The 14,143-nt window shown below is 51.4% G+C and overlaps 1 protein-coding gene across 4 annotated transcripts in view; it reads right to left on the bottom strand.

Moving 5' to 3' along the window:
• The window catches only part of RANBP10 (RAN binding protein 10), an 87,652-nt gene that overhangs the window by 8,308 nt on the left and 65,201 nt on the right, over positions 1-14,143 (bottom strand). For 3 of the 4 annotated variants that reach the window (XM_021932366.2, XM_009196714.4, XM_031657921.1), the window contains 4 exons: positions 12,592-12,759; positions 5,932-5,954; positions 3,180-3,364; positions 106-218 (listed from right to left, as the gene is read on the bottom strand). In XM_021932366.2, the coding sequence (XP_021788058.1) occupies positions 106-218; positions 3,180-3,364; positions 5,932-5,954; positions 12,592-12,759 (489 nt within the window). Of the gene's footprint in view, positions 1-105; positions 219-3,179; positions 3,365-5,931; positions 5,955-12,448; positions 12,760-14,143 lie in introns of all 4 variants that reach the window. The other variant, XM_009196717.4, reaches the window with a different exon arrangement.

Raw genomic sequence — 14,143 nt, 5'->3', positions numbered from 1 at the left:
CAGAGCTGAATGGACTCCTGACAGGTGAACCAGGGTTGGCATGAGCCAGAGAGCAGAGTTAGGGACAGGTGAGGGAGGAAAAGGGGAAAGCAGAATAAACCTTACTTTGTCTGTTCTTTATGGATGCCTGTTCTTCCTGAATCGGGGTTTCAGTCATTCGAGCAAAAGCTGTGGCTGTGGCACAATACCCATGATGCACGAGGTAAGATGAGACCATGCTAGAAGAAAGGAAGAGCTTCAGGTGACACTCAAGAACTGCACTTCTCACTGACCACCCGATGGACTCAGGGCAGATTACCTCCCCCAGAGGTCTCCCTAAACACATCCTGGAGGTGTAACCTCCACAGAATGAGAATAAAGGGGCTGAAACAAAATGAAAACTTCCCCCATGGTGCCCCGTGGTCACGAAGTCAGGCTGCGGAGGGGCTGTTCACCTGTGTGCCCACAGTTCAGAGGAGTGGCTGCAGTTTCTCTGAGACATGCTGCCCACAAGTAAGTAAGTACGATAACAGAAGTACACACACAGGCACACTCCTCACAGGTGGCTGCCTCTTTGGGAACTGCAGCAAGTCTACGGGGCCAATGGTCTCACTGATAGTGTCCCGAAACTGCAGCCAGTCAGGTAATCTGGCAGCTTCCCAGACAAGATGCATGCCACATGCACACCTTCTACAGACACAGGAGCCCCTCTGCAGGCTGTGCCATGTACCTGACAGAAGCATTTCAGTCCCCCAGGTGAACCTGCCCTCAGCAGTTCCAGCTCTAGTGAGTGAGTGATGGGAAGCTAACTCACAACACAGAGTTACACCATGATATGCCACAAATCAGGGGCCCAAGAAGCCAAGCGATCAGGCTGATTTTGCCAGGCAGATATAGGCAGCAGCAGGGCCAATGGGAACACAGTCACTGGGAAATGGTCTGGAGGAGTCTGACTCCCAGTAGCCATTTTACCCCAGCAGAAGCTGGCTGAACAGTGGCACATGTGTGTACACATATAGAGCAGAGGCTGAACTCTCAAATCTGATGTGTACAGGAGTGAACACCTTGGTGTGTGCATGTATCTGATGTCATTACTATAACTCTAAACACAAATGTCTGAAGGGTTGTCAGGTGGAAGGCACAGAAGTTTGGGTGTGTGTTCTCTCAGGCTTTAAGGGGTAAATGAGATAATACACATAAAGTACCTGGCAGGAAGAAGTCCATAAATAAGACTTCTTCTTATTATGAAATGATATATTACATAATATTATAGTATAAATAATAATTATCAGCTGGGCGTGATGGCTCATGACTGTCATCCCAGCACTTTGGGAGGACAAGGCGAGAGGATCACTTGAGGCCAGGAGTTCAAGACCAACCTGGCCATCATTGCAAGATCTCATCTCTACTGTAAAAATAATTATTGGCTGGGTGTAGTGGCTCTCGCCTGTAATCCCAACACTTTGGGAGGCCGAGGCAGGCAAATCACTTGAGCCCAGGAGTTTGAGACCAATCTGGGCAACATGGTGAAACCCTTCCCCACAAAAAAAACAAAAAATTAGCCATGCATGGTGGTGTATGCCTACAGTCCCAGCTACTGAGGAGACTGAGGTAGGGGAATTGCTTGAGCCCAGGAGGTCGATGCTGCAGTGAGCCATGACTGTGTCACTGCACTCTGCCTGGGCAATACAGTAAAATCCTGACTCAGAAAAAAGTAAAGTAAGTATAATTATTATTATTACACCATATTATTATTATAAACACAAGGGGAAATATGAAAAATTCTTTACCTACAAGAGGGTTACCTACACAAGTAAAAGAGAGGAAATTACCAGACCTTCCACTAGAGGAAGCCAGCCAAAAGGCGTGTGACAAATTTGTCTCTGTGATAACAGAGCCATTATCAATATTCATTAAATGAAGTTATATAAAACCATAGTACACAAATTATATGCAGGTCTTGGCAAATGCTACATATGAACACACACAAGCACATGGATACACACATGGAAACAGAAACACCTATGTGCTATGCCGGACATGGTAGCACATGCCTGTGATGCCAGCTACTCAGGAGGCTGAGGTGGGAGGATCACTTGAGCCCAGGAGTCCAACCTAGGCAACATAGTGCGACTCCATCTCAATATTTTTTTAAAAACCCCGAAACAAAAACACATCCATGTGCTGAGCCGAGGCCCTGAAAACTGAGAGGATCAGTTCCTCCTCTACACAGACTTGGCATCTTCACCCCTCTCCTTGCCCATCCCACCAAGCCTGCTATGGGAGTGGCACTGTCCTGGCCATCCAAGGAAGTCCTTGTCATCTGCTCTGGGGGACTGGGAACAAGAGGCAACAATGCTGTTTTTCCTGGGGAAGGTCTGGCCACCTAGCCCCTGCCTCAGCCCATCCTTGGGGTCTGCCTCAAGGGACAAAGGCTGTACAAAGAAACCAGTGTGCACCCCAACCCCACCCCAAGGACCCTAGCACCCTGGTGCCTTCGCAGGGCAATGACCAGAGGTAGTGGAAGCCTAGCTGTTCCCCGTGCCTATCTGCCCATCCTTGGGAGCTAAGCTAACACCCACCTCCTGGCAGAGTGGGTACTGGTCACTGCCTCACTCAGGCTTGCAGATGGCAAGTGCAAGAGAAACCCAAAGCTGGCCTCCCTTGGGAGTTCAGCGACACTGGCTTCCAGGACAGTCTGGGAATTAATCAGCCAAGGAGCTAGCTTAGCTGGTCCTAGGGAGGACTCCCTTCCTTCCACCACTGCTACAGACGAATGAGACTCAGCTGGATGCTGGGCCCTGTGAGTCACGACTCAGGCCGGAGTCACGGCATCATGGATACTCCCTATGGTAGAAAAAGGGTCCACACAGGAAGAGACCACAGGGCATCCTCTGCAAAACCCTCTGCAAAATGACCTGGTGAAGGAAAATAGCCCTGCTGGTGATCTTATATACAGGAACCTCCAATCTGGCTGAGAGGCAAAGGTTTAATTAGGAGTAGCCCGGAGAACTTGGCGGGAACTGTCCATCTGACGAGAGAGAAGCAGGAGAGCTGCAGGCTGAATCGCCCTGGGAATGTTTCCCAGAAAGGATCCACCCGCTGGAATTTTTAAGAACAGCTTGTAGCCCTACAGGCGCCTAGAGTGAAGTGGGCTGGGGTGGGGTGGGGGTGGGTAAGGGTGGGAGCAGGGCACTCACTTCTGCAGCACTGCCTGCCACTCGCCAAGCCGAGCACTGATGGGGAAGCAGTGGACCGTGCCCTGGACCTTGGCACGCCACTCCCGCATGTAGTCCTCAATGTCAAACAGGAAGGGCTGCTGACCAAAGTTGGCGTCCACAATCTCCCCAGGTGTCTGCAGGCCTACGGTGGGGTAGAGGTTGGCCTGAGGAGGAGAATGAAATGTCAGTCAGGCCCTAAGGGCAGTGGGGTGGTAAGGCCTCACCTCACCTCCATGGCTGCTGCCACCCCATACTCGGGCTGGGAGAGTTGCAGCAAGGCTGGAGGAGGCAGGGCAGAGCCACCTCTGTCCACCTCCCTAGCAGAGACATTATGCCCCAAAGCTTGAGGGGAGAAAGCAAAAGAAAAGCAAGCAAGGCACATCATGGAGAGTGTCCTGCCCTGCATCAGAGGCCTTTGTGTCCTCAAGGCCCAAGAACCCTTTCTGGAACTCAGTCAAGGTATACAGAGATGGGCTGGGCTCCACGACCCTGCAGACATGCCCGTGAAGGTCTGCTGCAATGGTGGATCATGGCTCCTCTTGGAAAGTTCCAGGGCCAAGGATCTCTCTGCCACAAAAAAATAGACACATGAGGCTGGGCACGGTGGCTCATGCCTGTAATCCCAGCACTTTGGGAGGCCAATTTAGGAGGATCGCTTGAGCCCAGGTTTTCGAGACCAGCTTGGGCAACGAAGTGAGACCCTGTCTCTACAAAAAATAAAAAAATAAAAATTAGCCAGGTGTGGTGGTGTGCACCTGTGATCCCAGCTACACGGGAGGCTAAGGTGGAAAATGGCTTGAGTCCAGGAAATTGAGGCTGCAGTGAGCTGCGATTCTGCCACTGCAACCCAGTCTTGGTGTCAAGAGTGAGTCCCTGCCTCAAAAAAAAAAAAAAAAGATACACAATGGGGTAGGCAGAGATGGGATGACACAGGAAAGGAGGGAGGAGGGGAGCATGGCAAAAGGGAACCAGTGGTCTAGACCCCTGGTGCTGGCAAAGGGTGAAGAGAAGCTACCCTTCCTGTTAGACGCTTGCTAAGAGGAGGATCTTCTGGCTAGTAGGGTGTAGGGCTCCCTGCTTTCCACCTAGCCTCTGCCATGACTGGCTTTTGTCCAGTCCCTCCCTCACTTGATGGTTCCTGGGGCTCCCCGCTGCTACTATCCAGAGCCTCGCTAGCCTCCTCCCCACTGTCACTGCAGATGGTCTTCTTAGGGCCCTCAGTCCACTCTTCATCCCGTGCTCAGGCCATGTTCCTTCCTGAGTACCATGCACTTTTTTTCTTTGAGACGGAGTTTCGCTCTTGTTGCCCAGGCTGGAGTGCAATGGCGCGATTTCAGCTCACCGCAACCTCCACCTCCTGGGTTCAAGTGATTCTCCTGCCTCAGTCTCCTGAGCAGCTGAGATTACAGGCATGCGCCACCATGCCCGGCTAATTTTGTATTTTTAGTAGAGACAGGGTTTCTCCATGTTGGTCAGGCTGGTCTTGAACTCCCGACCTCAGGTGATCTGCCCACCTTGGCCTCCTAAAGTGCTGGGATCACAGGCATGAGCCAGCGCACCCGGCTAACCATGCATTTTTGTATCTGCACAAGGTGTGGGACCTTTTCCTGTATGCTGGCTTCAGCCCACCATGGGCTCTGCACACAGAGGACCTCTCGCTTCCTTTTTTTCCCCTACCATCCTCCACACCACAGGCAAGGCCCACCTCCTCCAGCAAGCCTTCCCTGACCGTCACTGCCCACAATGTCATCCCCCATACCTTCTTGCATGTGGATGCATACTGGCCATGCTCATGCCTGGTCATTTCATGTCACGTCCCCATAACTAGACTCTTCCCTAGCCAGGGTCAGCATTCTCCACCTGAATCTGCTCTTTGCCTAGGACCACAGCCCCTCTCTGGGGCTTCCAGGTAGGAGGGAAGGATTCTGAGCCATAGACTGGAGGTTCTAACAGGACCCTGGGTGCTATGGTCTGGGTTTCAGAGGCCCATAAGATTCCTGGGGCATCACTGGGGTGTCTGGGATCCCAAAGCAGCCACCAGAGTCAGTAAACCTTCCTTCCTCCCAGAACCCAGCCAGAACACACAGAGCCAGGCCAGGCTCCCAGCATCCTGGGTGGAGGCACTGCATGTGATTAGGCCTGTGATGACTCATAATAAAGAGGTACTGGGGTACAGGTGTGGGATGGCTGGAGGTGAGGATACACCCTGAACTAAGCAAGCAGAAAACCCCATCCTTTTATAAGAAGAGAAGACCCCACAAAGCTCACCTCTCTGGCTTGGGGGTGCCCTAGGTAGTAGCAGATGAGTTCCCCTAGGGCACTGGCTTTCCTCAGGGATCTCTGATGGGTATGTACAGGGACTGGGTTCCCTCACAGTTCAGGAATAATTCCCTACACTCTGCACCCCAGGTGACACAGAGCTGGCTTAGACCAGCTGAGCCATGGAGCTATCTTCATTCCACCACCCTAACCCCCCGAGGCCCACAGCTGCCTCTGGAAATGCCACAAATTACTGTCACCTGCTAAAAGTCGTAGGAAGACCAGACCTTGCTGCTGGAGAGAGAGGAAGGCCAGCAAGTGCCCCTCCTGGTACCCTCAAGCTGACAGCATGGCACACATCCCTGGTTGGGGAAAGAACCAGACTCCACACCCTGCACTTGCAGGTACCACCATGCCCACCCCAGTCAGCCCCCAGAAGCCCAGGAGGGGAAGACCCAATAGTAGTACTCACCGGGAGGTCTGTGAAGGCTATACCTGTGGGGGGAAAGGAACAGTTATCAGGGCCAGCCCCTGGGGCTACTCTGCCTCTGCACCCCATGGTGGAGCCAGTGCTAGGGCCAGGTATTGTTTTTTTGGTTTCTTGTTGTTGTTGTTGTTTTGAGACAGAGTCTCCCTCTGTAGCCCAGGCTAGAGTGCAATAGTGCGATCTTGGCTCACCGCAACCTCTGCCTCCCGGTTCAAGCGATTCTCCTGCCTCAGCCTCAAGAGTAGCTGAGATTACAGGTGCCCACCACCACACCCGTATTATATTTTTAGTAGAGACAGCGTTTCACCATGTTGGCCAGGCTGGTCTTGAACCCCTGACCTCAAGTGATCTGCCCGCCTCAGCCTCCCAAAGTGCTGGGATTACAGGCATGAGCTATCGTGTCCGGCTGGGCAGTTTTGTTTTTTTTTTTTTTTTTTTTTTGAGATGGAGTCTCACTTTGTCGCCCAGGCTGGAATGCAGTGGCGCGATCTCGGCTCACTGCAAGCTCTGCCTCTCAGGTTCACGCCATTCTCCTGCCTCAGCCTCCGAGTAGCTGGGAATACAAGCACCTGCCACTACGCTGGGCTAATTTTTGTATATTTTTAGTAGAGACGGGGTTTCACCGGGTTAGCCAGGATGGTCTCGATCTCCTGACCTCGTGATCTGCCCACCTTGGCCTCCCAAAATACTGGGATTACAGGCGTGAGCCACTGAGCCCGGCCCGGGCTAAGTAGTTTTAATTAGACCATGACCTTCTCTTCACTGGCGGCCTGGCCAGAAGTGAAATCAGATGCTTAGGTAGGTGCACAGCTCTTCCACCCTCAAAGAAAGCCTGCTAAGGGGAACTAAATTCAAAAGATCTATCCCCTGCGGCCCTTTAGAAGGCCTGATTCTTCTCTTGATTCGACACATATTTATGGAAACCTATTGTGCATGCCAGATCCTTTTTTGGAAACAGGCTCTCACTCTGTCGCCCAGGCTAGAGTGCAGTAGCACAATCTTGGCTCACTTCAACCTCTGCTTCCCGAGTTCAAGCAATTCTCCTGCCTCAGCCTCCTGAGTAGCTGGGACTACAGGCACATACCACCACGCCCAGCTAATACATATTTTTGTATTTTTGGTAGAGATGGGGTTTCACCACGTTGGCCAGGCTGGTCTTGAATTCCTGACCTCAAGTGATCTGCCCGCCTTGGCCTCCCAAAGTGCTGGGATTACAGGCGTGAGCCACCACGCCTCACCCCTTTTCCATCCATTACTTCGTCTGATCCTCATACCAACTTTGGGAAGCAGGCTTATCCCATTTTACAAAGGAGAAAAGCCTCAGAGGTTCGACAATTTGCCAGTAGTCATAAAGCTAGCAAAAGTGGTGGGGCTGGATTCGTTCCTAGTCCGATGCTCCAATGTCATCTCTAAGCTGACAGAGAAGCGGAAACAGGGAGGGTGGCAGCTGCCTATCTCCAGACCATATGCAGTCAGAGTCCTCAGAGGTTCCAAGCTGGCAAAGCGCAGGTTAACAATGGCCTGTGTGGGAGGATCTCTTGAGAACAGGAGTTCAAGACCAGCATGAGCAACACAGCGAGGCTCCGTCTCTACAAAATATATAAAATTAGCTGTGGTCCCAGCGACTTGGGAGGCTGAGACAGGAGGACCACTTGAGCCCTGCAGGTTGAGGCTGCAGTGAGCTAGTATGATTGTGCCACTGGGTTCCAGCTTGGGTGACAGAGCAAGACCCCGTCCCAAAAACCAAAAACAAAAAATAGCTTGTCAAAAACCCTCCTGCCAAGAGAAGTGGCTGCATTTCTAGGGACCTCAGCTCTGAATTGGAAGTGAGAGTAGAGGGCAGTGGGACCCCAACTATATAAGCAAGCCACCAGAGCACCCATGTTATTCACACTGGGAAATGACTCAGGACCAGTGGAGATTCTCCCAAGGACTCAAAACCCTCTCATTTTTTAGATAAAGTCTTTTTTTTTAAGATGGAGTCTAGTTCTGTCGCCCAGGCTGGAGGGCAGTGGCGCGATCTCGGCTCACTGCAAGCTCCGCCTCCCAGGTTCACGCCATTCTCCTGCCTTAGCCTCCCAAGTAGCTGGGACTACAGGTGTCTGCCACCATGCCCGGCTACGTTTTTTTTTTTGTATTTTTAGTGGAGACAGGGTTTCACCGTGTTAGCCAGGATGGTCTCGATCTCCTGACCTCGTGATCTGCCTGATTCGGCTTCCCAAAGTGTTGGGATTACAGGCGTGAGCCACCGCGCCCGGCCAAGTTCACGCCATTCTCCTGTCTCAGCCTCCCGAGTAGCTGGGACTACAGGATCCTGCCACCACGTCCGGCAATTTTTTTGTATTTTTAGTAGAGACGGGGTTTCACTGTTTTAGCCAGGATGGTCTCAATCTCCTGACCTCATTATCCACCCATCTCGGCCTCCCAAAGTGCTGGGATTACAGGCGTGAGCCACCGCGCCCAGCCCTAGATAAAGTCTTACATCTCCCAGAAGCTCCTGAGATTTTGGCCTCAGAGGTTTTCAAACTGCTGATTCCTTAGAGATCTCCAGTCTGCTACTCCAACCCCTACCCAGAAAAGAAATTGAAGCCCTGCAAAATAGAACAGGTGAGGATCTGACAACAGGTCTCCCAGAAACCTGGCCGGAATCATGTCAGCCAGTGCATACCACATGCTTCCTTTCTGCTGGGCACTGGACTGAGTGTCTTATAAGGCACCATTCAATCCTTAGACAACCTTGGAAGATGTATACTGCCTCTGACACTAGGTCACACATGAGAAAACCAAGGTGCAGAGAGATGGTTTATATTCTTTGTTTGGCTATTTTGTTTGCTTCTCACTGAGGGATGCTCATAAGCCACATGGTCTGCCTGTCTGAGGCCACTTCTGGGCCCCACATGCACAGTCGGCATGACTCTGGCATGCTGGCAGGACTGAATCTGGAAATCTCTCTACCCAGGAGGAGACCCCAATGTCCACCCTCCAGGTCTGCCCAGGAGCTGCCCTCATGGATGTCAGCATGGCCAGGATATTGCTTACTCCAGGGCTCACAGAGGAGTCCCCAAGAAGCCTGGAAAAAGGGAATCCAATCTCCATAAGTTATATGCAGTGTGACCTTTGGCGAGTATCCCAACCTCTCTGAGCTCATCTGAAAAAAAGAGATAATATCGATATCTCGACTTCAAGGAAAAAGGGAGAAAATGAGACATTCTGTGAAAGCTACTTCATGAACTCTGAGGTCTAGATATAAGTCAGCTGCAGTAATGCCACAGGGTGAGGAAACTGCAACACTTTTGGTCAGGGGATGACTTACCCAGGCTTGCCCAACTCTGCCTCTCAATGGCACCCAGGAAGGATAAGGCCTTGAGGTGCTTCCAGGAGAATGAGGAAAGACGCTACTCCACCCACTACTGCACTAGACAAGGGCAACACTGCTCCTCCAGCCTGCAACGTCACTTTGATGGCAAGATCTGAGTTGGCCCACGGGAAGAAGGTTCAGGCAAAGATCCAGAATGCAAATAGGATAGCCAAACTTGCTGATAAGGAGTACCCTGAGTCAAACAGACATAGGTCAGGGACCTCTGAGGCTGAGAACATAAAGACCTTGTGGGAAAGCACAGAGCTGTGTGGAAATGACTCTGTGAGCACATGGACCCCTTGCAAATGAGACATCAGTCCGTATCTCCGTTCACTCATTCCTTCATCCTTCTACCAAGTATTTGCTGTCACAAGACTAAAGAAACAGCTGCAGAGCCTGGCCCTCAGATTCCAGCAAGAGAGATGGCATATGACTAACAATTACGCAGATAACTGACCAATAATACATAGGGCAAGGGCTGTTGACAGAGGAAAGGAGCAGGGAGGCCAGAGGCAGGAGACATCATTTCGCTGCTGTAAAATGGGGAAGGGTTCGATTCTGAAGCACATTATTGATAGGATGGCTTGGGAAAAGGAAACAGGGACAGTAGAAGATTCACCACGCATTCTGTCACTCCAACTTCACTGCTTTCCCATTACATTTTGTGATCTAAAAATGCAGGGGACAGGCCATATCCCATTTTCAGTAAGGTTTCAATAATATCCATGTGGAAAAAATGGAAAAATATGAGCTTCAGGAACTGATTTTTTTTTTTTTACTAGGGACCGGATCTCACCACTTGCCCAGACTCATCTTGAATTCCTGGGCTCAAGCCATCTGCCCACCTCGGCCTTTCAAAGTGCTGGGAATACAGGCGTAAGCCACTGCACTTGACCAACTTAGTTATTCCTTTTTTTTTTTTTTTTGAGATGGAGTCTTGCTCTGTTGCCCAGGCTGGAGTGCAGTGGCGCGATCTCGGCTCACTGCAAGCTCCGCCTCCCGGGCCCACGCCATTCTCCTGCCTCAGCCTCCCGAGTAGCTGGGACCACAGGTGCCTGCCACCGCACCCGACTAATTTTTTGTATTTTTAGTAGAGACGGGTTTCACCATGTTAGTCAGGATGGTCTCGATCTCCTGACCTTGTGATCCACCCGCCTTGGCCTCCCAAAGTGCTGGGATTACAGGCGTGAGCCACTGTGCCCGGCCAACTTAATTATTCTTAAATGGCTGATGTCTCCCAGGACAAGCTCAACTGTACACTGAAGGGCTCAAATCTTAACCTTCTCTTCTTTCTATATTTTTTAACAACATCTTCATGAAAACATAAACACAAACAACAAATTTTAGATTAATACAAGACTGAAAAGGATATCAAATATTTGAGATAGAACAAGTAAGAACACAGAAGGTGTTGACAGGCTGGAAAAAAAGTCAAAATACTACTAGATGAAGTTTAATTACAAGATGTGTGAGGTCTTGGATGGGGGTCTATAAAAAGCATCCACTAAGGAGATGGGTTTCTAAAAACAGCCGAAGGGTTTGAGGTGACATTAAAGTGGCCATCTGCTCTCTATGGGACCTTGGGACTTGACTGACAAAGAGCTCATGGCCCTTTGGTGGTCCTGGTGCACATGAAGGGCCTGGAGGAGACAGATGCAGGTACAGAGGGAACAGCAGAGTCTGCCCCCATCCATGAGCAAAATGTGGACAAGCTAGAGGGATGTGAGGAAGGCAGCTATACAAGGGGGTGGGTGAAGGGGGGCTTGCATATAGGGTGAGAGCCCACAATAGTGGCCCCTGGGACTTTGATAGCAGAACCCAGAACCAAGAAATAGCTGGAGTCAGAGTGCCGAGTGGAGAGTGAAGAGCTGTCTTGAGGCCCTGGCCCACCCTCTACCCGCTAGCTCCTCACCAGCTGGTCACTAGCAACTGCAGCCAGGTGGTCATCAATTTCAGAGGAGGGTTTCTCTGATGTGCACCTAGGTCAGCTCAGTAGTGTCTGTGCTATGTTCTCGGCTGCCTAGCTACCAAGGCTTTCCTGCCAACTCTTAGCTGGGGCATCCAGTTGCCCTATTGAGGAATGCTGGCTCCTAGGCATGCAGCCCCAGCCATCAGCAATCCAATTCCCACTCAGGTGCCCTGATTCTAGCTGCGGTCATCTCCTGGAGAAGTCATAGAGGGGATGTGGAGAGTTGCAGCCACCTTTTTACTGACCCTCAAGCCAAGGGAAATGGGACTTCTAGGAGTTGGGTTCCAAGTAAAATGCCCACTCCCTTTCCTGGCAGAGCTGCTGGCAACTGGGCTGGTAGAGTTCTGCCAGTCCTCTCCTCACTATACCATTCCATTCTGGAGAACTAGGGTGTGTAGACTGGAGACCTCTGCAAACCCAGGCAGGCAGACCAGGCAGTTAGTCACCACCTCAGGGCCAATGTGGTCAAATACCAGTTAGCACCCAGTAGGCAAGGCATCAGAATAGCCAAAGTCTCTTCCTCTCAAGCCCTAATCCTAAATGTCTACGCACGTACAGGAATGCTCCTTCCAGGGATCCCACAGGCCCCATCCTCTTCCACTGATTGCAATTTCTCCTGGGTTTCTTCTCCTGGTTAACAGCAATACCAATCCAGCCATTTTCCCACCTTGCCTTCTTGCAAGTGTACCCCATCTGTCACCAAGCCCTGCAAGGCCACACCTGGGCCTTTGTCCTGTATTCATCACTACTGCCTTACCTCAGGCTATCTGCCTCTTCCCCTGGTCTTTACTCTGGTCCATCCTTCATGGTTTCACCAGAAGCCTTTTTCAATGTAACTGCCCCAGCTGCTGCCCATTCACCAAGAACAGACCAGAGGTCTGGCCCTATCTGACTCCAGCCTGTTTACCTCCTGGACTAGTGCCACCCTCACTGCTGCTCCACAGCAACCAGCACCAAAGTCTGGGCCAAGTCACAGGCACGAAAACCACCACCACACAACCTATGCGAGGGTTCCCCAAACTTCTCATCAGATGCCAAACCTTGCTCCATCAAGTGCCACCAAAGCCAAGATCACGACCAGGATACTACTGCACTCTCAGCATCCTCCCCGGGCTGGATAAATGCAGCTGACCGGCTGGATGAACAAAGGCGTGCCCCTGCTACCCTCTATTCACCTGAAAGGGCTCCAATGCCTGGAAATGGTGCGGTACCCCAGAGCTCAGCAGAGGCGACACTGCCTTGAGCACTTGCCCCTGAGCCTCTCACCAACCAAAGTGGCTCCACAGAGCAGAGCCTCCAAGGTCCCTCATGCACACACCAAGGCTGTGGCCATTCTTGGTGTAGAAGCAGGTGCCATTGATGAGGTTGACGCAGCAGCCGATCACGTCTCCTGTGGTGAATGTGGGACCATAGGGCTGGCCAGTCCCCGAGGAGCAGAAGGAATGCCCATCATCACCATGGTAACCATAGGAATGTTTGTCCCAACCTGTGGGGGAAGAGAGCAGCAATAACTGAGTAGGTACTTGAGGGAGGAACAAGACAGTCACAGAAGCCCACCCAGGTCTCTCAGCCTCTCCTCAGCCTGCCCCACCTCTGTCAGCACTCTTGGCTTCTAACAGAGCCACCAGTAGACAGAGTCTGGCTGTGAGTCCAGCAGGTGACCGCCCAAGTAGCTGATGCAGCCCCACAGAGGAATGATCCCATACTGTGGTTAACAGGATCAGTGACCCGGAAAGAACACATGAGAGGGTGGCACAACAAGGAGGTGGTCAGGGGAAGCCTTGTGAAGGAGCGAGAGCTGGAAGTGACCTTGGAAGTGTACCTGGCAGGTTGTTAAAAATGGTTTTTTGTTTGTTTGTTTTGAGATGGAGTCTCACTCTGTCGCCCAGGCTGGAGTGCCGTAGTGTGATCTTGGCTCACTGCAACCTCCGCCTCCCAGTTTCAATGGATTCTCTTGCCTCGGCCTCTGGAGTAACTGGGATTACAGGTGCCCAGCTAATTTTTGTATTTTTAGTAGAGACGGTGTTTCAACATGTTGGCCAGGCTAGTCTCAAACTCCTGACCTCAGGTGATCCTCCAGTCTCGGCATCCCAAAGTGCTAAGATTACAGACATGAGCCACCATACCCAGCCAATTCTCCCTTTTATTTATTTACTTATTTTTGAGACGGAGTCTTGCTCTGTCACCCGGGCTGGAGTGCAGTGGCCGGATCTCAGCTCACTGCAAGCTCCGCCTCCCGGGTTCACGCCATTCTCCTGCCTCAGCCTCCTGTGTAGCTGGGACTACAGGCGCCCGCCACCTTGCCCAGCTAGTTTTTTGTATTTTTTAGTAGAGATGGGGTTTCACCATATTAGCCAGGATGGTCTCTATCTCCTGACCTCGTGATCCACCCGTCTCGGCCTCCCAAAGTGCTGGGATTACAGGCTTGAGCCACCATGCCCGGCCAATTCTCTCTTTTAAACTGTACAATTCAAATGAGTTTTAACAAATGTATACAGTTGAATTACCACCACCACAATCAAGACACAGAACATTTCCATCACTAAAGCTGAGCTTGGTGGCTCATGCTTGTAATCCTAACACTTTGGGAGGCTAAGGCGGGAGGATCACTTGAGGTCAGGAGGTCAAGATCAGCCTGGGACAACATAGTGGGACCTCATCTCTATAAAAAATTTTAAAAATAGTCCAGGGGCAGTGGCTCACACCTGTAATCCCTACACTTTGGGAGGCCGTGGCGGGTGGATCACCTGAGGTCGGGAGTTCAAGACCAGCCTGACCAACATGGAGAAACCCCGTCTCTACTAAAAATACAAAATTAGTCGGGCGTGGTGGGGCACGCCTATAATCCCAGCTACTTGGGAGGCTGAGGC

This window comes from Papio anubis, chromosome 18, assembly GCF_008728515.1.
Source record: "Papio anubis isolate 15944 chromosome 18, Panubis1.0, whole genome shotgun sequence".
Classification (NCBI taxonomy): domain Eukaryota; kingdom Metazoa; phylum Chordata; class Mammalia; order Primates; family Cercopithecidae; genus Papio; species Papio anubis.
Note: the sequence above shows the minus strand (reverse complement) of the source record. Positions and strands in the feature narration are given on the sequence as shown.